This window comes from Prionailurus viverrinus, chromosome X (genome assembly GCF_022837055.1).
Source record: "Prionailurus viverrinus isolate Anna chromosome X, UM_Priviv_1.0, whole genome shotgun sequence".
NCBI classification, from domain to species: Eukaryota; Metazoa; Chordata; class Mammalia; order Carnivora; family Felidae; genus Prionailurus; species Prionailurus viverrinus.
In genome coordinates, this window is record NC_062579.1 from 83,265,219 (window position 1) to 83,290,579 (window position 25,361).

Below are 25,361 nucleotides of genomic sequence, written 5' to 3' on the forward strand. Positions count from 1 at the left end.
CTGGAAATAATTATCGGTGATGGAAAACAAACTCTTCGTAACAGAATAAAACATCATTAATTTGGGCTCCACTGATTCAAAATTTGTGCTAATTCAAACAGACCTAGGCTGACTGGAAAAGAAGGGTCTGCTACGCTAAACAAATCAACTTTGTAATTAAGGTTATGAGAGAAGTACAGGACTTGCTGAAAGAGGAACTATTTTCAGGACTAAGGAATTAGCCATCTCTGTGCACTGTAACATCATAATTAGGAACCTTTTGTTGTAGATGAAAAACCAGCTCTCTGAAGACATCTACTTGATAGTACTCTGCTAGCTCATTTCAAGTTCTCTGTCATTAAAACAAGCACAACTATTTTAAAAATACACATTCATTCATTCTTTATTGATCATACTGGACTTCCTGCAATTATTTTGAATTAGGAAGCTTTTATTTCCACTTTGGTATTGCTAGTTCCTCACCTACAGTCACAGTCATGCTCAAAGACCTGGAAGTCCAAGTTTTCTGGTACATCATTAATAACTGAATCAGAAATGTGGCCCAAGCCTCCTGACTGAGTTTGGCCACTTCCTGTCTGAACTAAAGAAGTTACAAACTTTTAATACCCTGGGTTACATCTAGTTGTAAAATGGGGGGGGGGGGGGAACGCTTATATCCCTGAGGTTATAGACCCACACGCCAGAACAAACAAAATGTGAGGCAAAGCAACAAAGTTCCTGGAAAATCTATAAGTACTAAATATTCAGTCGTTATGAAACAAATGTCAATTGAAAGCCCAATGAAGTAGTATCACTGTCCAAAGGGAACATCCTTAGACACTCCTCACACTTCCATACTGGCTCTCATTTTACTCTGTGAGCATGGCTCACTGTCTCAGAGGCCCAGTTACCTTATCACAAGGACAGGTCTCACCACTCAGATTATACTGTATGCTCCTGGATTTGGACAGGTTTCCCTTAAGCACAACACACAGAATTAGCACATCATGGATGAGTATTCCACTAATTTCACTTGGTTTGGGGTGATAAGACTCCCTCTTTTCATATACAGAATTGTAAATCGGAGCAATTAAAAAAAAAAAGGCTCTAAGATTTCCAGTTTCTATAGAAACCTCGGAAAATAACCAGAACCACCAAATGTGTTTGCTTAAGGAAATTTGGGACACTAAAATTGATAGGGATCCCACAAGAATACTGAATAAAATAATCATAGGTCAATGTTCCAAAGTGAAATGCTAGCCAGTAAATTTTATAAGGGAAAAAAAACCTCTTCAAAATGGTTTTGGGCAGGGCGCCTGGGTGGCTCAGTGGGTTGAGCATCCGACTTCAGCTCAGGTCATGATCTCCCATGTTCATGAGTTCGAGCCCCGCATTGGGCTCACCACTCTCAGCTCAGAGCCGGCTTCAGATCTTCTGTCCTCCCCTCTCTGCCCCTCCCCCGCCTGCGTGCATGCTCACGCTCTCTCTCTCTCTCTCTCTCTCTCTCTCTCTTTTTTATTTTTTTTTAACGTTTATTCATTTCTGAGAGACAGAGACAGAGCATGAGCAGGGAACAGGCAGAAAGAGGGAGACACAGAATCTGAAACAGGCTCCAGGCTCCGAGCTGTCAGCACAGAGCCCGACGCGAGGCTGGAACTCACAGACTGTGAAATCATGACCTGAGCTGAAGTCGGATGCTCAACTGACTGAGCCACCCAGGTGCCCCACTCTGTCTCTGTCTCTCTGTCTGTCTGTCTGTCTGTCTCTCTCTCTTGCCTGGCTTAAGAAAATATTGAAGGTAGTCAGCAAACACAGGGCACAAACCACCTGCTCGGCGGGGTGAGGCAGCTTAGGGCTGTTCCGGTTTGGGAGGGTTTTTCTATGGAAGATCATCAACAGCATAATCCACACCTGGATAAAACTAAGCACTGACCACGAATTTGGTAAATAAATATTAAGAAACAAATGTAGTCATAACACACACTGGCCACTTGTCTAAAGTTTCACTACTTCATGCTAGGGAATTCTAATACACCGACATTTTTAAAAGTTTGCCATCTTTTATTTGAAAAAATTTTTTAAACTATGTGCATAACAGCAACCACCCTGTCATTTTCCTTACATTTCAGGGCTTTTCTTCCCTCCAGAAAAGACAAGTCAACATCTGTACCTAGGGAACAATTGAAATCATCTTGTGGTGCTAACTGCTCATTTTCACAGCACTACATGAACATCACTCCCAATGTAGTGACCCCGGCTGCTACCTGGAAATGTTATTTTCTTTGTTAATGGAAATTACTGCCACAGGGGCTGGATTCTTTCACGCCAGGCATCAGCCCCCACAGGCAGCTTTGAGAATCTAGCCAAGTGAAGAAATCCAAAGTGTCACCGGGCTAGCAAAACACCAGTCTAAGAGCTTGAGTTAGAACATCACTCAGCTACATTATAACAACAACTCTTCTAAATTGGAATCATCTTCACCAAACATCTGGGAAGCTCCCCACAGGAGAAATGATGACTTCTGGGTAAGAGAAGATGCTGACTTTTATCATAGTACAAAAGTCAGTTTCCATTGTCCTGGACAAATCAGCAGATGTGCTGTTTACCTTTAAGGAAGCCTGGAATCTATTTTAACTCAGCCTTGAAACCCAGACATCTTAGGTAATAAGTACAGATATTTAAATTCCATAACAACTGCCCAGTGTTTACAAACATTTATTTCTTTGTAGATTTCTCTTCCACAAAATGTATATATGGTTGCAAGGAGGAATTTTGAGGGTTCAGCTGTACTTTAACAAACGTTATAATGTCGGTGTTCCTCCAAGCAAGTGGCAGCCCTATAAAAATTATTTTTTATTTTCTAAGCTTTGCTTTGTGGCATGGGCTAAAAGAAAAGAACAATATCAAGGGTCTTGCTCCTCTCTTTCCTTTATTACACCTTTACATAAAATATTAAATGGTAATACTATATCATGTAATAATGTATTAGATCATAGACTCCTCTCTCACTACTGTATCCTGAAAGGAAGCAATTTTCAATCAACTCTTAATTTAGAAAACTCTTCAGTGCTCAAATGGAGAAATAAAGCGACCCTAAGATGAAAGTCAAAATTACTCTGATGTTAAAAATGACTCTTTTGCAAGCAAATGTGTGAGAGGTATGCCTCTTTCTGGGCTGCCTATTGATGACGTCATCTCCCCATCATGGAAGAAGGAACCTTTGGAGCGGTCTTTAACCCGTCCCTTTACCTCACTCCTCACATACAGTCTCCCCTTGTTCTGGCACTACCCTGTCTCTGTTCTATGTCTCCTTACATCCTTCCTGTTACTAATCGAATTCACATCTGTAGCAACTCTCGTGTGGAATATTTAAAATGAGCCTCCTAACTGTTCTGTTTCTCATCCCTATCCTTTCCATTCCATCCTGTATCTATAAGCAGCCAGAGTCATCCCTGAATGACATTATTACTTTGCTGAAAAGCTTTCAATGCCAATTCTTTGCTTTTAGAAAAAAAATCCAGCCCTAGGCTATCATTGTATCTCCCACTCTCAGTCACGAGAGAGCTCCAGCCACACAGGGTTACGGTTCTCCCCTAAACAACACACACTGTTCCGTCTCCTTGTATTTGGCTCAGAAACTTTTTGGACACATAATGCATACCTTCTCCACGTCCTCACTTTTGAATGTGGAAATTGAGTCTTGAATGTCCACAGAGATTCAGCTTAAATGTCAGTTCTTCTGTAAAACCTTCCCCAGTATATCCGACCACAGCCAATTTCCCTCACTTTCCAGTTGTGTTGTGTATACGTCTAAGGTAGCACTTACCACACTCTTCTTTGTAGTTCTTTTGTGCGCGCTGTCTCTCTTACAAGACTACAAGCTCACAGAGGGAAGACAGCACACATTGTGCATCCTTGTACCTCAGAAGTACCTGGTACACAGTACCTTGCTCAGAGTGATGGGCATAATAAATGTAGAATTGAACTGAACAGACCTTACTTCAGCCTGATGTAATTGAGAAGCAAGACTGTCAGTATTTATAATAAATTCTATCTTTAACTACAGCTGTGTTGTTATAATTGCTGCTTATTTAGAGAAAATACTGAATGCATCTTTCAATCAAGCTTTGAAACTACAGTAACTATTCTAAGTTTGAATTACCTTATTAAGAAAAGAAGTCGAACAGCAAGAACACTGAAATCTGTAGTAAAATAATGGCGATGAACAAAGGCCTTTTACAGTAGATTCAGCTGTACAAGTTCAGCCAATAGACCACAAAGACAGTCTTTTTTTTTTTTTTTCTCCAACCAGAATATAAAAAGGGCAATATTAAGCATGGTAGTGAAAACTAGCTAGGAGACACTGGGTAGAGCCTTAGTTCTCAATCAGTAACTGCTCCTTGCTCCAGATGGATCTGGATCTACTCCCACTGAAGGGCTGAGTCGACTTGATCCCACTTAATTTCCAAGTCTGACAAAATCACAACTTGGAAGTGGCTTAACTACTGGCACTTGTTAAGCACAGTAAATCCCTTCTCCTTCTCTAACCCCCTCACAAAGGTCCTACATTCGCAACTTTTTTTTTTCATACCAGATGTTCTGTTGACATTAACACATTCCTATCAAATGCTTATCAACATTGCTTCTTCTTTTCCACTGCAAGCGGGCTTTATTATATGGAGCATTCGATTTAATCCCCAAACGGTTTATTCATTACACAGACAGTTCATTGCACAATGTGTATGGCGGGGAGGAATGACAAGGAAAGTCGAGCTCAGAATAGGGTGGGATCCATTCAGGAGTGAATATTCCCCCAGTTGATAATTGAGGACAAGAGCTCCTAGAGTCCCCATCCCTCAAAAGGACTTCTTGAAACTCGCTAAATAGAACGATCCAAATGTTGTCACCATCCCTAGCCCAAAGCTTCTTCCTTGGGAACATGGGGCAGGGGGCAGGGAACGTACTGCTTTGTTGAATTCAAGTTTTATTTCTGTGTCAACACAGACTCTCTACGTGGCTTCATTAAAATAATTATTAAGCATAATTAACTAGATATTAATAAGAGACACAACGCAGAGACATGAGCTCGGAATGCTTACCTGAAACTTTGGTCCCACTCCCCCAAGGCATTCAGCCATCACAGGAAGATCATTTCTGACAACCCATCACCCACTCACCCAACCTTTTTTAAGACTAGGAACTGTAAAGCTTCACGGAAATGGCCATCCCTGTCTTATGAGCAGTAAAAAAACAAAAAACACATGGACACTAGTCCCACTGTGAATAAAGTGTCCTTCACGAAACAATTCCAGTAGGCAGCCTTATGGCACCAGGTGCTATAAGTATTATACAGGACCCTAGGCTATTTCTGTTCCTCATCTCATTTGTAGAATTAGTAAGTTTTTCTAGCAGAGCACATGTTAAACTTTTCGTAGTTTCAGTTTTTTCATAAGAGCAAACCTTCATGGCTACAACTGGAATATCTTAAACATTCCGTCTAAAGTCTCTCATAGGAATTGAGTGCTCCCATCCTTTATCAAATGACTGCGGATGTGATTATAAGGCAAATCATGGGCAAAAAGTTCCTTGATCTACAATTATAAATAGAAAACGAAATACAGGCGTGTCTCACCTTACGCTTATGTCTAGGTTCCTAAAAACTTGAAACTACGTTGCTTTTTGTTTGGTTTTGTTTTAACGTTTATTTATTTTTGAGACAGAGAGAGACAGAGCATGAGCAAGGGAGGGTCAGAGAGAGAGGGAGACACAGAATCGGAAACGGGCTCCAGGCTCTGAGCTGTCAGCACAGAGCCTGACACGGGGCTCGAACTCACGGACCGCGAGATCGTGACCTGAGCCGAAGTCGGCTGCTTAACCGACTGAGCCACCCAGGCGCCCTGAAACTACGTTGCTTTTGAAAATTAATTGTATTTCCAATGGCTTCCATTTTCAGAGATCTTTATCCTTCATTTCTCACTTCCTTTGCATAGGCTGTGGCTCCTAATACTTTAATTACCTTACCCACCTAGTAAACAAATACTTTGGCATACTAAAGGAACTCTCTCTCTTATTCAAACATGGATTTTGAGCCATGCCTAATCCCCCACAGCCACCGAAGGGATGCATAGCGGGGAAAAATTTAGCTCAGGTCCTTAAGGGACTGCCAATCTAAGTAAGGGAGAGAATCGCATCCAAAATTAAGTGTGCGGCAAGGCAGTGTGTAATGAGCACACAAAGGAAGAAGCAGTAACTCTGGGGGTTTGAGGAAAACCCTGGGTGTGTCCTTCGGGAAACAGAAGAAATCTGCCCTGTGGAACTATAGAGCCATGAGTATTTTACTCACTTCGTTGCTTTGGAAATCTAAAATGTTCTTTCTGGACGGTTTTCGGAGTCTTGAACTTAAAATGGGATACACCTTGGGCAAGAGACAGAACGGCGGCAGTCAACTCTGACAGTCAACTGTTTGGCAGAGTTTCTGCTCTAACAGGACTCGTCACTCTTTCCTCTCACTTCTTTGGCCTATGACAGAAGCCTACAAATGACCCTTAAGGGCACTGTTTAGCCTCCCTGACATCCCAGAGACTAAAAATGTTGTTCATTTCTGGGCAAGCACCTCCAGCCATTTGCTGGTTTCTCTTTCGCTGCACCGTTAATTTGCCATGGTTTGCTGTGATGAGTCTCTGGTATGTGCGACCTGAATACAGCTGAGGTGACAGCTTCTTGTGCTGGCAAAATTCTTTGAAATCCTATTAGGAAACACGAGGCATGGACAATGTATCCAGAAACATTGGTATTCATTTTATAATCATTAACAGGCAGTATGTGAATAAAAAATTTGAAAGCTATTTTCCTGCCAAACTTTAAAATACCTATCCTGGAAACAGACTTCTGGTGATGTACTATTTGTTTCAGATAAAGAAGATTTAAATTGGATCAAGGGCAAAAAATAAAAACAAAACCCAAGATACTCACAATGCCCAAGGTTCTAGTTTTCATTACTGCTTGCCTCAAAATATTAAAGAGATAATGTGCCCATTAAAGACCTGTATACAGTAAAAAAGAAAAATACATTAAAAAAATCGACCTTGCTTTTCAAATACTCAGATCCCCAAATCTCAAATGCGGTAAGGAAGAGACACAATCTGGACAATTTTTATTATTATTTTTAAAAAGCCCTATGATTTTAAGAAATCAAAGAATGGAAAAACAGACAGAACCCATGACCAGATACATAACAGTTCCTTCTTAAAATCCCTTTTTCATTTCTATGAGAACAATGTCATCGTGTCCTCCATTTACATAGCTGTTTCTTGTCTTATGTTAAGTTGCCCCAAGGAACATCACATTGCAAAAATGAAAATTACAGCAATAAATTTGATATAAATTACCTAGAAATTTGGAATTTCTTTCCTTAATGACAATTTCTAAGGAACGGACTAACTTCTTACCCCTGAAATGTCTCCCTTTTGACCAGTTGTAGAGAGGGGCAGAGCCAGGGCCTTTATCCCTTTGTGGTGAAGCTTTCCCTGAACCCTTGCAAAAGGCCTACTAGATTTCAGAGGGTTATGCTGACCAGAAACCTGAAGGCTGAACTAGTATTCCATGTAAACTTGCTTGGGTTAAGTGCAGGTGTGGCACACACAAAAACAATCAAAGCTAGGTGTGTGTGGGGGGGGGGTATCCCTGAGTAAATGAGCCATTCTGATGGGACTCGGGATTCGGACACCAAACGGGACTGGGAAGAAAAGAAGCATGTGAGGGAGATGATGTGTTGCAGGATTCTAAAAGGAAACACAATCCAGGAAAAGCTGAGTGAGAGTGGAAATTACAGACTGCAGGTATGAGATTTTTGGAGTAGTGAGTTAAGTAATTGAGTCCCTAAACGCAGGGAAAAGTTATCCAATGTTTGTTTGTTGGTTGGTTTTACCTTTGGGTGGAGGCCAGGGGATACCAGTTGAGTTAGTAGAGCAACTGGCTCTAAGAAGCTTTCACGGAAGAGGGAGTGAGGTTACTGGAGGAGAGTAGTCCACATAGTGGTTGGGAAAACAGACTTTAGAGCCAGACAAAAGCAGGTGCAAATTCAGGTGCGGTCATGAACTCACTGTTATTCAGCAAGGTACTTAACCTAAGCCCTGTTTTTCACTACCTGTGATATACGTGAAATACCTTCAATATCACATAATGATTGAAAAGATTAAATGACGTAACTTATAGAAAATACCTCGGACAGGTCCAACACAAAAACACACAAATAGAAGTTATTAGTGGGGTGACTGAGTGGCTCAGTTGGTTAAGCTGTTGATTTTGACTCAGGTCGTGATCTCACGGTTTGTGAGTTTCAGTCCCCCCATTGGGCTGCATGGCCGATGCAGAGCCTGCTTGGGATTCTCTCTCTCCCTCTCTCTCTGCCCCTCCCCTGCTTGCATGTTCTCTCTCTCAAAATAAATTAAAAAAACATTAAAAAAAAACTTTTAAAACAAGTTATTAGTGGTTACTGTGATTAGGAAATATAACTGCAGTATGTTGGAGTCCATGTTTGAGGAAAAGGGAAATCTAAGAGAAGGATCAACTTCATATGTATACATAGATGAATATGTGTGTATGTGTGCATCATATATATATATATATATATATATATATATATATTTGCTTTGGGTTCTGCTTTGGGTTTGTCTAACAGATTCTGTTACTCTTGTAGTTTTGGTTGAATAGCTAGCTCCAGATATTTTTCATTTTGTGGAAATATGCCAAAAACTTAACACAAGGCAGATAACGTGAGAGTGAGATTTTACCTTATGAAGCGATTGTTTTATTATAGGGCCCCCTGGAACGGTATGCTTCCTAAAAAGAAAGTAATCTAAATTCATTTAATGTTTTTATTGAGCCCTTCTGTCATGAAAATTGTAGTGACGGTCCCAGGCAATGTCAGAAGACCTGTGTTCTAACGCTAGTTCCAACTTGGCACTAGTTGAACTGTGAGAGGGCGCTAAAGGATCAAGTACCAGTTCTATCTCGGAATCTATGGACTCTCTGGCCCAGCCATTTCCGGAAGTCTAACGTAGGCAGGCAGTGAGGGAAGCCGTGGTGGCAGCAGCTTCAAAGGTTTCAGTAATAAGGGGCCAGTTAAAATTGTTATGGGTGGGTGGATGGGAGTCAGTTGTAAAGCTGTGTATCTTACCACTCCTCAACTTCTAAGGGCTCACATTACGCAGAGAGTAAGTTTAACCACTGCTGGTTAATGTGGCTTTCTATAAAGAGTAAAGTGCTAAATATCGGCAATCTTTGACTTCTGGCACTTCAACTAAAGCTATGTGGTAACCAGAGTTATAGCAGTGGGTTTAGAGGTGTTCAAAAAGGAAATGGTTACTTAACTGGTAGGGAGTTCCGAGTCAGTGGAGACACTCAGATAGAAGCTGGATGCCCATTTCTTGGGAGGTTTTATGGGAGATTAAAGTATCTGATAAGGGTTGGACTAGAGGACTTAAAAGGATTCCTTCTAGCTCTATGGTTCCAGGGTGAGCACCAATCCACATTGTGCTGCTTTAGTCACTTCTAGCAGCCATCACAAGAGATCAACCTTATGTTAACTTGCTTTCTAAAGTGTTCTGGATAAGAATCCCTGTCTTCTGGATCGGTCTAATTCCAACTGGCCTTAAGCTATCCTTCTCACTACCAATCAGAATCGGAAACTTCCAATAGCTCAAGTACGGTGGCAGCAGGGAAAGGCAACACACCTAAGCCAACAGGAGCACACAGAAAGGAAGAAAGTAGGAATCAGGATCAAGTGGCTACAAAGTGATGAGATTGTTTCCTATTTATCTGCTTTGATGTGGCTTGGTAAACTACTGCTGAGGACAATTTCAAAAGGGAGAGACAAACACTTAAAGCTAATCATTACAAACCAGCATGTTAGGTGTCATCCTAGAGGCCTGAGCAAAGTGCCGTGTGAATACAGAGACTGGCCGAGTTTTCTGTGGGAGTGTCAAGGAAATTTCATACAGGAAGTAATGAGCAAGCTGCATCTTGAAGGGTGAGTAGGAGTTGGCTGGGTAGAAATGGAGAGAGGCGTGGTTGGCAGAGGAAAAAAACAATGTTCAAAGCCAGAGAGACATGAAAGACAAACTTGGCGAGTGGTGAATAATTGTGCATGGCTGCAGTGTGAGGTTAGGGCCTTGAAGGCCGTGCTTCTTAGGAAGGATAGGAGCAGGAGACGGGGGGAGAGGCAGGGGCAGACAGCATGATGGCACTGTAGAGCCCTAACTTTAAGTGAAACAGAGCTTTTGGAATGACTTTGGTTTTTACTCTGGGCAAGACGGGCAGACACAGGGGGACTTCTTGTCTCAGACATAAGGGTTAACAGTAACTGAGGAGAGTTTAGTCACGGCCATGGGTGTGCTCATGGCCAGTAAGGCTACCGGGGTTAAGTGTGCTGCTCTGCACAGTAATGAAAGCCCTGAAGAGGAAGCTACAACGACAGGAGAGGGGGTGCACATATGCTCAGACAACAGACACACACCTTAGTGAGCTCATACATGAGGCACAGGAGCATCTCCGTATGCCGCAGGTAACAACTTGACAATGCAGCCTTTTAAAAACATGTACTTTTGGAAAGAGCAGTTATATCTTATAGCATGTACCTACACATCTGTGAACTTAACACAGTCCTTCCACTGTAGAAGGACTTAAGAGTGGCTTCGAGCTGGGACGCCTGGGTGGCTCAGTCGGTTGAGCGACCGACTCTTGATCTCGGCTCAGGTGGTGATCTCAGAGTTCGTGGGTTCGAGCCCTGCATAGGGGTCTGTGCTGATGGCACGAAGCCAGCTTGGATTCTGTCTCTCCTTCTCTGTGCCCCTCCCCTGTTTGTGCTCTCTCTCTCTCAAAAAAAAAAAAAAATAGAGTGGCTTCAAGCTGAAATCCACTATTACCTGCAACAACTCCCATTCCCAACGACTGCTCCCAGCCACTGCTCTGGATTAGAAGTAGAAACTCAGAAAAGAGGAACGAATAAACAAATCTTCCTGTGAGGCCAGGAACCCAACCAGAAATCTCCCCTTCTGTCCAGAACATTTCCAGGCCCAATGAAACCCATCCTGTGTTCTCAGTTCCACCTGCCACTCCAAAGAGCTTTACCCCCTGCCTGCCCCCCAACACCGTGTTGGCTCTCTCCAGAGGGCTTCTGAAAAGAAATTAACATTTAAAAAATATTCTCATTTTTTTCTGTTGTATTCAAAGCAATTATTGTTAGAATGAACTATTTGTGAGAAAGCTCAGTGTTGGGTACTCCAAATGCAGCATGTTTCATATGCTGACACGAGGCTGAAGTTTTGGGTGCGGTACTGAGTCATCCACATGCTCTTGTTTGAGCCCCCTTGTAACTGGGTGCAGTGTGTTCAGCTAAACAAAGCGAACTCGCCCAAATGGTGATCGAACCCATGACCTCATTAGCAGTATAAGTTTTAATGGCCGTGTGTGTTTATTTACTGCTGCTCATATGCAACATGGCTCCACTCATTTCAAAGGCTTAGCAGACTTCTCTAGACCTAGGTAAGCAAATCAATCCCCCTTTGCTAGGGAGCAAGAGAAGGTCGTCTTAGAAGAATGGCTTAGGTTGAAAGCAGCCTCAGGATTTTTTTAAGTTTTTATTTCAATTGCAGTTAGTTACCATACAGTTACATATATTAGTTGCAGGTGTATGATATAGTGATTTAACACAGCCATACATCCACCCACCAGCCTGAAGAATTACATTCTCTTTCTTCTCAGTGAAGTAGCAATATCTAGAACCTTTTGAATCAGCTTTGTGTCGCCTATAAAGCAGTCCTGAAAGTAGCTGTGTATAGCAAAAGGAAGTTGAGTTCTGGGCAATCCCAGAATTAATTAAAGCTTCTGAAGAATTTATTTTGTGGCTTTTTCGAATCTTTTCTTTTACCACTAGGAAGGACACAAAAGTTGGCATTTGCATGTATACACATAAAAAGGAGGGTTCAAAATGGGACTGATATCGTGCTGATCCAATTTGAATGATGAAACCTATAGTTCTAATATATGTAGTTACAGGATCATTTTCGGAGTTGAGGTAAATAGTATAAAATTAATAAAAATGAGTTTTCTGAACATGAGACAAATTGTCAATCTATGCTTTATGACTCTAAGGCATTTTCTTCACTTTAAAATTCTAAACATATGGGAAGGGCAAATGTGATACTCATTCTCAATAGAATGCATTAAATACCATTTTCCACCTTTAACAATTCTTAGCACCCATGAAACTCTTGCTCCAGTAGAACTTTTTAAAAAGCTACCATTTGTCCATGCCCATTTTATTATATAGTATGAGTTCTTAAATTTCTTTTGCTATGAAGCAGCTCAGATAATGCGGCTCTTTAGGACAAGCCTTTTATAGCAAATGTTTGCTCTTTATTTAAAAGGTGAAAGAGGGGTGCCTGGGTGGCTCCACCCGGTAAGCCTCCAACTTTGGCTCAGGTCAAGATTTCACGGTTCATGAGTTCAAGCCCCACATTGGGCTCTGTGCCCACGGCTCCGAGCCTGGAGCCTGCTTCGGATTCTGTGTCTCCCTCTGCCTCTGCCCCTCCCCTGCTCGCACTCTGTCTCTCTCTCTCTCTCTCTCTCTCTCTCTCAAAAATAAATAAACACTAAAAAAAATTTTTTTAAGTTGAAGAGAATGTAAAAAAAATCTGAAAGTTGTTTCTACAACAAATATATTTATAACGCAAGATGAAAGGGCTAACAATAAGTGTTTAGCATTTAAAGAACATAAAATTGTTATCAATGATGAAAAGGAAAGTTTTCCAAAGGCCACTATTTGGGCCTTCCACATTTGAGGTAGTTTCAAGTTTGAGAGAAGGGTACAGATCACGGACGAGGGCTTTGTTGTCTTTGCCTTTTAAGGAAATCTTCGAAAAAGTACTTTCTCATGCTTATAAAATAGCAACTAAAAATTTACTATTATTTGCCACACAATGTCTAAACATTCAATTATTTTCAAGTACTCAAATTACTAGCAACATTGTCCTCTAGAAGCGGTAAGAACATATTATCTGTATGATACTCTAGATGGGAGTAATCGCCTTGAGCATATATTGGTGTAAGCATCTTATTCTTCTAAGACAGTAAGATGCAAATCTCTTCTTTTGTTCATTCACGTCCTCATGATTCAAATACTTGAGATACTTATAAGGAGACTCAATATTTATTTTGTAAATGTGCAGACAAAAGTAAATACATTATTAAATGCCTACAGAGTGATTTTAGACTGCATCTAATATAATAATGATTTCATATAACATTTATGTTCTAATTTATCTCTACCACTTCAGTTTTTCATCTGAAAAAGAGAAGAATATCTCAAGCAATGCTTCTCATGAAAGGAGGTAGATATCAATTTACTGTACTGAAACAAAATATGAATTCATTTTCATGGGACAAGAGAGAAATTGAAACTAAACTATTAACCTTTAATTTTCTTTATTTGCCAAGCACCAGGGCTACAACCCAACTGGTTCTAGTTACACTTTGGTGAACTGTGTGAGTGTGTGGACACAGACACACACACACACACTCTTTTTTCAGTGTGCTCTGTTTCTGAGGTTTTAATTTTTTCCACAGTAAGTTCATTTTTCTCTTTAAAATATGTGTTATTAATCTCTCAAAAGAACTCAATACCTTGTATATGGTCCTTTGATATTAACAATTTATACTCATCCCTGGAATTTGGACTTCTTTATCCATATCGGATAAAAACAAACCAAAAAATGGTATAAAGTGTTTTGTTTTTGCTCAAAGTGGACAAGGGATGGGCCAAATGAAATGATGTCATAAGTTGCTTTAAATACATTTCTACTTTTATTACAGATGCAGAGTATCTGTTTATCCAGTGCCACCTCTGACTCTGGCAAATTTCACTTTCTATCTCAGATTATAATTATTTATATAACTTACCTTTCCTACTATATTATAAATTTCTAAGGCAAAATTTAGACCAGATTTGCAGGATGAACTGTTTAAACATGATTAAAGGGGAAATAGCAGCCTCCCAGTACAAAGCAGTCAAGTTTATAGATAGATGTAAGAATAGGGTCAATTCCTTGTAGTTTCCCCTTTTCTTATGAAAGGCCAAGAATCAAGAGCTCTGACATCACAAAAGCCTATTTTCAGCTTCTCTCCACCTTCAGCTCTTTACAGATGGCCTTTCGTGCTTTTCTAGGCAAAGGCATTGTGCCTGTAGCTCTTTAAAGCCACCCGGGGATTCCAGCTGGAGACTATGAAGATCTGAAAGATGTGATAAGGTATTGGGAATCTGACATACTCACTACACTTAATTTCTGTGGTAGTAGGTGCTTTATGAATTCAGATAGTTCTCTCTAATTCAGGAGCCATTACCCATACTGGGAATGGTTCTTATTCTTTAGTTTCTCCTTCCACATTCTGCTGGCCACATCTCTATACCTTAGCACAAATATGCAATGATGATAGAGGGCATTAAACTAGCATTTAGAAAGAGGATTCCAGATTTCCACAGATTCTATTTAGCCATGCTAACTTATGAATAATTTTGAGTAAAGGGTATATAACAATTTAGGTTCCAAACTACACCTTAAATTAAATGCTTATGAAATCTGAGAAACAATTTCTCATTTGGTAATTTATACACTGAAACTAACAAATTAGGTACGAGTTTTAGAAGTCAGGCCAACTTGCCTTTTGTAAACAGGCACCAAAATGTAGGCTGCAAATTGAGCTAATTATTTTTGTACAGTGTTTTTGATACGTCTAATTTACTTCTCCAAAAAGTGTATTTTAGTCAGGAGTCGCCACAGACACTTGCCAAAAACAGTCTGGCCTTACCATCTCCAGAATAAGCTTCCGTGACAATAGTGCAGTTAGAAGTGACTCATGTACAGCTTTTCTTCTCATAAGAAATATCAATCTGAGTGATGCTACCATGAGGACTAATATTAAATGGGGGGGGGCTTGTTTAAACTAATTATTCTCCATGAGCCAAGTCCAGTTACCTAAAATAATCAATAAGAATGATGACAAAATAGTCCACTCTGAGAGGGAAAAATATAATTATGCTGCTTACAGTGGTTTTAAACTCATACTGCTTTAGAAAAATGACAGATCATAACACTAAATACAAAAGCAAATTTGGTTTACAACAAATCTAGTCACCCAGAAGAACCCAATCTAGCCAGGACCTTTGAAAGTAATATAGTAGGTCTGTTAGCTATTTCTAATAGGTCAAAAATCCTAATAGAAAATGAACATTTGTAACATGCAATCGATCGCTCTCTCTCTCTCTCTCTCTCTCTCTCTCTCTCTCTCTCTCACACACACACACACACACACACACACACACACACACACACGCATGCACAAAACAAACCTCACTCTCACAAAACAAACCCCTAAACAAAACACATCACCTTTTATGTGGTCACCCTGTTCCTTAGAAAAGAACAAACCTCCATGGCTAATTCCTCAGAATTAAGTAATGCAACAAAGTAGCTTTGTTAAGAATCAAGCTCCAGACACTGCCCACACACCTGCATAATTATTTCACTGCTAAGAGGTGTAAGTACAACAGAGTAAACAAAAAGAAAGATCTGTTAACCTTGAATGGTAGACCACATTTCTGTTTTATGAAATAAGAGCACATCTATTAATCACTTATATGTTCTAGAAGAATTACCACCAACTTGAATTTACATAAAGAAATAGACCTACACTTTGCTGGGCAACTTAATGGCCAAAATGTTAATGAATCTTCTTTGTCTGAGACGTTTGTGTTCATCTATATTAGTTGTGATTCTCTTCCATATTAAAGTATATACTCTAAGTACTAAAAGAGAGGAAATAAATTTGCCTCTGCTTTCTAACATGTAACAGCCATAAATGCAAGTAGCTTGGCAAATACTAGACAGTGTTCTTCTTCAGCTGGGACAAGGAATATTTCTACTTTGAAGATTTGACCACTAAGAAATATAGTAATCTGTGGGCTTTAGTATGTCACCATGGATAAACTTCTATCAGTAATTTTGAGCTCTCCATCCTGCTTCCTATTTGCTCTAATCTTTCCTGCTTTTACTTAGTCTCCAAGGACAAGGAAGGAATAGTCTATTTAATGGTTCTACGTTATAAGTCTTCACAAAGTCTTTCTGCTGTCTATACAGAAATTATGCACTTTTACAACTGGGAGGAAATTAGCCTATTTATTAGTTTTTCGTTCAGTCTATAATCAAAGTTTCAATTAGGAGAACATAAAACTTGACTATGACAGGTGTTCAATTTTAAAACTGTATGTTTATAAATACTTAATCAAGGATAGGCATTTCATTTAAAAAGTACCCGGTCCTTTTTTAGATTTAGCTTTTAGAGATTAAGGGACCACAAACAAACTAGATCACTGTCTTCTATAAAATGGTTAGCTTTTTAAAAGGAACAAAAAGGGTAGGTCACCTGGATGGCTCAGTTGGTTAAATGTCTGACTCTTGATTTCGGCAGAGTCTGTGGGATTGAGCCCCGCATTGGGCTTTGTGCTGACAGCATGCAGCCTGCTTCAGATTTTCTCTCTCTCAAAATAAATAAATAAATAAACATTAAAAAAAAGAAGAAAAGAAAAAAAAGGGTACTCAACCAGATATTTGTATGCCCATGTTCACCCCAGCATTATTTGCAATAGCCAAAAGGTTGAAGTCCCACAAATGCCCACAGATAAAGGGATAAACAAAATGTGGTAGATACATAGAATGAAATACTATTCAGCCTTTTATAGGGGAAAGATATTCTAACACATGCTACCACATGGATGAACCTTGAAGGTATGATGCTAAACCAAATAAGACTATCACAAAAGGACAAATACTGTATGATTTCACTTATATGAGGCATGTAGAAGAGTCCTACTCACAGACAGAAAGTAGAATGATGGCTGCCAGGGGTTGGGGGGTAAAGAAATGGGAAGTCAGTGTGTACAGAGTTTCAGTTGAGAAGGATAAAGAAGTTCTGGATATGAATGGTGTTGATGGCTGCATATCAATGTACAGAACTATACACTTAAATTTGGTTATAATGGTAAATTTCACATTATATATATTTCATAATAAAAAAGGGTATATCTGAGTAATATCCTGAAAATAATAGTCTACCGAATCACAGATGAAGACAGAGAAAACCAGATATTCTACTTTTTTAAAAAAGACATCTCTACCCAGTGAATCTTCAATTTCACCGTTTATTTTTTATCTTGCTTTGTCCTTCCCTTTTATTCCTAAAGCCCAAAGTTCATTTCATTCCATCTGTAAATTTTGTGATTTATGGGGTTTTAAGATTGAAGAACAAACTTCAAGGCCAATTGTTACATTTTTTAAAAATGTATTCTTCTCAAAGTCTAGTCTATTATTTACATGTGGCCAGAGTATAATTTTATATCATATAGAGGTATAATTTTGTAATAAGCATTGTCCTTGTCTACAGTATTAATCCAAGTTAGTTTTCTTCCAGCTAGTCTATACAGCCCTGTGTTATATACTTTTTATAATTCCATCTGTGGATTTTCTGGAATTTGACATAATGTTCCAAAATTTCAATCTTAACTCCTATCTAGAATTTGTGAAGAATTATCAATCCATGATTTATACAATTTATAGTAACTCTCTTTCAAGTTCAATATTTTCATGACAAAGCTGCAAAATGTAATTTCTCAGAACAATTTATTTTGTCTTCTCTTAAATGTCATGGTTAAGAGCTTGGATTTTGCAGTCAGGTGGCCTAGGCTTGAATCCTGGTTCTACCACTTACCAGATGTGGGAGTGGATAAGTTATTTAAATTCTGCACATCTCGGTTTCCTCATTTTTAAAACATGGTTATTACTACCTACGAGTTGGGAGTAGCATGCATATAAATCAAAGCCCCTGTGCAGTATCAACATGTAGCAAGTTTTAATAAATGGGCAGCTATTAATAATAATACCATCAACAGCAGCTTGTAGCAATGATAAGTGCCCCCTATTGGACCAAAAGATATTATACTGCAGCTTTTCTCAATGACTCCACAGTTTTGACTCTAAGATGAATCTAGAAAAAAGAGCAATTGTATATTGTAAGGAGTGTTTTCTTTTGTTTCCCTCTTCCAAATAACTCCATTCTTTTTTTTTTTTTTAATTTTTTTTTTTTAACGTTTATTTATTTTTGGGACAGAGAGAGACAGAGCATGAACGGGGGAGGGGCAGAGAGAGAGGGAGACACAGAATCGGAAACAGGCTCCAGGCTCTGAGCCATCAGCCCAGAGCCCGACGCGGGGCTCGAACTCACGGACCGCGAGATCGTGACCTGGCTGAAGTCGGACGCCTAACCGACTGCGCCACCCAGGCGCCCCCCAAATAACTCCATTCTTATGGTCATGTAAGCAATAGGAATGGAGCCAGACAAATATGAAAAAACACACACACACACCCGTACGTACGTATGTCTTGTTTGCCATATGCTATTTCAGGAAGTTGTGTAAAAAACATGAGAAAAAAGGTGAAAAATAAACAGGAAGAGCCACAGACTGCAATGAGGGTAGCGACGTATACAAATGTAGGCAAATTTCCAAGCTCAACTATTTGACTGATTCACTCAGAATCACGTTGTTGTCCGAAAAATACACTATAATTCTTCTGGCAATACCCCTAGGAAACAGATCCACAAGTCCGGAGAAGTTGAATATTTTCATCCCTTCTTATCAATGGAGGCAAAAGAATTTCGTATTTTCTTTAAACAAAACCAAACCGCTACTACAGTTACCGCTACTAAGGATTTCTAAAGTACGTAATATTTGATACTGGGATTTCTGCCACAGTTTCATTACAAAGTACAAAGGCTTTCTATACTCTCCACTCAGACTCCCCAACTAGAAAGAAAACTGGTAATTTTATGACAGACTTACGTTTTTGAAAATGTGCTCATTGGGATACTAATGGCATAAGACAATGAATGGAGTGGGAGGATAAAAGGGCTCTGTGGTCAAAAAAGTGGAAGTCTGGGAAACACAACATTCTAGATCTCACTCCTAGAGGTCCACAACACTATTAACATAACAGGTTCTAAGAAGTCCTGCAGTAAGCACAGCTGTTTAAATTTGTTTAGCCAGTGTTCCCCAAACTCAATTTGGCCACAGAATCCTTTTTTTCAAAGCAATAACCAAGGAACCAGGGCTCCTTATAACAACTTATTTTTGGAAAGGGATAATAAATTGCCTCTGATTAGCTATTAAAAGAGTAATTTCATATGTACCTGTCCCAAAGAAGCAGTCACTGGCAGAATTTGCTAAAGTCCCAAAATGAGTCCATGATATTTCAGGTCAGGGAAAAAAAAAATCCAACTTGCTTCAGCCAGCATTTACACTATCTTTAGCAAGTTCGAGTCATTTCCAGAATGTGTGTCTTGACCCCTTTACTACCTGTAGGTTTTTAATCAAGTCCAAACACTCAATTCTAATACCTGTGTCGGTCTAAAAATGAAGGTGACCCTCTATGCCTATGCTTTTCTTTCTGGGCTGCACTGTAAGCTAAGAAAACAGTATAGTTGTGAGCTACACCTTTAAATATAAGAATACTAAACTCAGTTACCAGCATTTTATGAATTGGTAGTATGAGCTACATTTCAGCACTTTATGAATTGGTACTATGAGCTACATTTATGCAATTCTGTAATAAAATAATGAATGTTCCACAATGTTAATCCAGAAGCAAAGCAATGATTGAATACTACTACATTCCCCTGACACCTCCCTAACATCCCTATGAAGTAGATAGAACAAAATACTGTAATTACTACTTTATCTATTGGAGGTTAAGCAACATACCCCAAGTACCAGTAGTCAGTAGGGACCAATTTCCTATTGGACAGATACATGTACAATATTACAGCCACAGAAACTATCAGATAATCACCCTGAAATGTGAGCAAAAACAGGAAATTCCTTTACTAATAGCTTATTATTTAAGGAGTTTTCTCCTTTTGCAATAATTTTGGAACAAATATAAACTTGGACCCCCGAATATCAGATGGCATGCTCGATAGCTCTTTGTGAGTTTGGAAATTAAAGACAAAGTCTTAGCAACTGCAATGGGGCATTCATGACTCTGTCCTCATGTTAGAGGAAACGAAAATAAGGAAGCTACAATTAATTCTGGGTGAGGTGAATGATTTTAGGGCTACCAGGCTGCGGTATCACTTTCTTCCTAGGTCCCCTCTTTCATTTCAAAAGTACATAAAGGTATGTAACAACATGTATAAGATGAAATAGACTTCAACAATTTTTAAAGAGCCTAAGAAAGGAGACCCAGTGTTACTGTGGAAATAATACATCTTGGTAAGCCGCTGACATCTGGCCACTTGTTTTCGAGTTATACAAAATAAAGCTGGCCTTTGAAGGTAAACACTTCACAATGTCTACGGCAGAACACATGTAATCACGGTATTTTATATTATGGTAATATGTAGCAATAACATTTCACCAGAGATCAGGCAAATGGTTGAAGAGAAGAAAAAAATCTGATGTGAAAGGAGTCAAGAATGTTGACAATTTAGGACAGGCAAAGAAGGTATCAGGTTCAAGTTTCATAAGTTTTGTTTTTTTAATGTAGAAGCAGAGGTAACGAAAATTGGTCTTCACCTGGTAAGTGTGTACTCCCTGAGTCCTGAATGCAAATTCATGGCAGAAAAAGTACCTATGCATCCACGCAATCTTTTGTCTCGACCGATCTTCCATGTTACAAACAGTGGGCTGTAATGGAAGATAAAAATAGGGTCAATCAATCAATTCAACTCAAGCAAGTTATTTACTGAATATTTACTATATGCAGGGTTAAGTGCCTGAGATATGAAGACCACATGAAAGGCCCCCAAGGGGCTGGGTCTAGCCCAATGGGACTGCATTTAACAATAACTATAGCTAGAATATATTGAGTGTATCCTATAAGTTAGGTAGCACAATAAATGTTTTAAACAAATTATCTACGTTAATCCTCATCAACAACTCTCAGACGCTGAGTAATGCTATTACCAACATTCCTATTTTACAGATGAGGCAGCTCCACAGTTAATTCATAATGAAATAGGAACATCAACCTGGGCAGTCCTGACTATAAAGCCTTCGCCAGCATGGCTGACTGCCTGAGTCCTCATTTAAACCTCAAGTTACTAATTGATTTGTTAAGTCCAGTTTAGAGAAACCAACCAACCAAACAACAACAACAACAACAGAAAACCCACACCACCCAAATTTCAACAAATACTGAATATATCAGGGCAAAGTACTGTGAAAGCAGTTATGGGAAATACAAGGTTGCCTAAAGCATAGTCGTAGGAGCCAGTACAGAAGGCAGGCATGTTCACAGCTAACTAACACAAGGCAAAAGAAAATAAGTATTCTCAACTGTGCCCAAAATGCCATAAATTAGTCTACGGGGACAGAAGAAAATTTCATCAAGTTTTATTATCTTCAGCTTGGCCCAGAAAAAACGAGTAGGGTTTGGAGAGGTAAAGGGCAAGAGCAAACATTAACAAAGTAATGCTCTGAAACCAGAAAAATTATTTTAACTTTTAGATAAAATTACTGTCAACAAATACAATCTCTTAAGCATCAAATACAATGGCATCAAGAAAGTAATATAGTTTTAAATGAAGTTTAGTACAGTAGATGTTTGGATGCTGCAGCAAACCAGCGACGGCCTCAATTAATGGGTAAGTGTAAAAACAATTCTTTTCTGGTTAGAAGCAACTCTGTATGTCACTTTTTATAAAGTAAGTTAATTTACACATTTTAGCACATTGTGTAAAGAGAACTACCCTAGAGTTGGGGGTGGTTCATGTTAATTTGAGTATTCACAGTATTATTGGTATAATATAATACATTTCTGCTTTCTAAAAATTTAAATTTTAGGGGAACATACCATATGTCATATATTTCTAATAATATGCTTTCGAGTTGGAGAACACATTCTGTATTTAAAGTACTCGCTAGTTAGCAATTGAGAGAAAAGATCCTGTTCAAGTACTTCAATCGCTCATCTCAAACATTTAAATAATGCCGAATTCTGACAGGTAGCCACAAGGGCAGACAGGTTCCCAAATAAACAACGTATACAAAGCAGGGAACAGTACTAAGTACTACCTTCTTCCAAGAACCAAATGCCCAGAGGAAGTGAAAAAAAATGACTTAAGTATAAGGCCAAATTATTATCAATGTTAGTATTCAAGTTTTGGATGACCTACATTAAAGGTACTAAGATGAAAAGCAAACAGAAGATTCCAGATTTCCTGTTTCCACTCATATGTACCTAAACATCTAATAACCTGAGACAAGATACTGATGCTCCAGTGGGACCATTTCTCTAACTGCTCTTAACTAAGAATTATCAGGAAGACGAGAATTAAATGTTTAACTCATACGAATACTACTATCCTAAAATCCACATATTTTCTTTACAGGTGAATTTCATCTCTTTACTTCTCACTTTGTAATTTGGTAGAGTCGCTGTCAGCAACCATTACACAGACAGTAAGATACCAATCTTCTCCCATAACAGCACCTACACAAATCATCTCTACATAACACGTCCTTTGGCAGATTCAGAATCAAGTGAATCACACTGTAACGCATATACGAACATGTCTTTAAAATACCATGATGGCTTCTCAACGACACAGAACTAAGTGGTATATTCTCTTCCTCGGTGACTTGAGAAACCTAAAGGTATGAGTGAATTCATTCCCTATCAAAAACCTGAGAAATGAAAGTCATCTAAAAGTGCTTTTACCTGGCGCCTGGGTGGCTCAGTCAGTTAAGCAACCTACTCTTGATTTTGGCTCAGGTCATGATCTCATGGTTCCTGGGACTGAGCCCCACGTTGGCCTCTGAGCTGACAGAACAGAGCCTACTTGGAATTCCCTCTCTCTCTTGCCCTCTCTCTCTCTGCCCCTACCCTGCTCACACACTCCCTCAGTCTCTCTCTTTCTCTCGAAATAAACTTAAAAAATATATTTAAAAGTGCTTTGCCTTCAATTATCTTATTTATCCCACTAAAATATATATGCACATCATTCTTACTATAATCCTCATCTACTCATTCAAAATTTGAAGGGTAAACAGAAGAAAAATACAAATTAATCACTAGGTTCTGAACTACATTGGAGGGCATTCAAGACACATAGTAGGGAAAGTTATATGTGGTTTCTTATAATGCTATGCTATCGCTGAATTCAAGGGGTAGGGGTGCGAGAGGGTAAGCCAGGTAGCCTGGGAGAAAAGGTACTCCTTTCCATCATCAGCAAGGGCATGGAGATGTAATAGAGCACAGCACTTTGAGGGAACGGAAAGTAGCCTGCGAATCTCGAGAACATGCCATGGTCTCTTTCAGATTTAACATTTTATGAATTTTAGGCGCTGCGGACTATTTGCTCTCAAGAGCTCTCTTTACCTCACAACAGGTAATGCAGATGCAGAACTGTCCGTACTTCCCCTGTTCCTTACCTGCCCCGGGGCAACATCCACTCTGGGGGTTGGTATCGTGGGGAAGTGTGTGTGTCAACTATGGGAGAGGCTGCTACTTTATAACTGCACTGTGTTTAAGATAGATGCCTGAAGATGGAAGAAACCAGCCTTTTGGTAGACAGAATCAAACTATGCCTTCAAAATCTCGGGCAGTAATTTCTCATTTACAAATGCTTATCCGGTGTACTTTATAAAGATCACATACGTGTTCAAGCAAAACAAAACAGAAACAGACCCAGAGACACAGAGGACAAACTGATGGCTGCTAGAAGGAAGGGGGCTGAGGCAGATGAACGAAGCAGGTGAAGGGGGTTACAGGGTACAAGGCTATGTTATGTACACCATAGGGAAGATAGTCAATAATATTGTAATAACTTTGTATGGTGACAGACGCTAACTAGACTTCTTGTGGTGACCATTTCAGAATGTCTGTAAATACTGAATTACTAGGTTGCATACCTGAAGCTAATAGAGTATTGTATTATGATTATTCTTCAATGGAGGATTTTTAAAAAGAACACATACATGGGATTAAAATAAACCAAAATACCTACACACAACATCTGATGGGGGAAAGAACTTGGGAAGTAAAGAATTTTCAAGTAGACTGAAACAGAATAAACATCACTGAGCACACGAGATTGCATCTTGTGTGTGATAATGACTCTGTACAGGGCAATGACGATGGGAACATTCAATCCGTATTACCTAAAAATAGCAACAAAAATTTTTCTTTTCCCAATGCACAGAGGGAATAGGCAATTTCATTCTTAAATGTGTTACTTAAACATGTATGAGTTCCCAAAAGGACGCACCACATCAACATAATCAGAGATAGATCAATGTAGAAAAAGGGATTTGTGCCTGTGGAGAGGAGCTGCTTGGCGACAAGGAAATAAGGAAAACAGTTCAGAGTAAGACAAAGATTGAATGTTTTTGGAAAATACTTTTACCATATGGTTTGAAGCCACCTACATACACTAAAAAAAAATACTACAAACTAGAAGGGGGCTCAAAATGAAATGAAATATTAATGGAAATGTTTATCTGAGAGTAACCAGACAGAGCTTTTTAAGGAATTTTCCTACTTGTGAACATTTTGTACCATTACGTTCTGAGAAACCTTTTGAAGGAAAGTAAACTCTCTCCATTTTTCCAAGTCTACAGACAGGAAAAGGAAGTAACCACCTAATCTAGGTGAATCCTCTCTGCCAACTGGCAGCCAATAATACCATCAGGTCAAATAGTAGTGGCTCTCACGGAAATGTAATTGCATGGAATGAGCAAAAGTACAGAAAAGCAAGGTAAATCTGAACAGGATACTCCCAGTCCAAGCTGCATGCCACTTCCCACATCCCTCTTTTGATACTACTGAAGCAGACCAGAACAGATTAAGACAGATTTCTGTGGGAGACGTACAGCTATGAAAAAGGTATATTTACCTAACAATATTTTACCACAAATCTCCTCCATACCAAGGCAGAAACAGGTGAAAACAAAATAGCCTTAGACATTTGCAAGTCCCCGATCTGGCAATTTTTTCTCCCTAGAATGAGATTTTTAGTTAGTAATGTTAACAATCTGGTATCGATCCCCACCAGTCTAACGCTACTGACTACAACGGAGTATTCAACAAGGCTATTCGTATTATACACAGATATGGGAAAAGAGAAGCTACCTAGTTATGGTTCTTTTCTTTTGCCATCAAAGAATGCTTGCTTCTCAACTATGCTCAGGTTCTGCTACGCAGTTCAATAATCCAACTGAAATACTCATAACACCCAACTCAATACCATAATTGCCCCAGAACTTAGGAGCTCAC

General features: G+C 39.3%; 1 protein-coding gene across 2 annotated transcripts in view; it reads right to left on the reverse strand.

Moving 5' to 3' along the window:
* Positions 1–25,361, reverse strand: part of AMMECR1 (AMMECR nuclear protein 1) — a 111,619-nt gene that overhangs the window by 39,552 nt on the left and 46,706 nt on the right. Inside the window, exon 2 of one of the 2 annotated variants that reach the window (XM_047844441.1) lies at positions 20,660–20,770. The exons of the other annotated variant lie outside the window; for it this stretch is intronic. Coding sequence (XP_047700397.1) covers positions 20,660–20,770 — 111 coding nt within the window. The remainder of the gene's footprint in view (positions 1–20,659; positions 20,771–25,361) is intronic. 2 annotated transcript variants of the gene reach the window in all.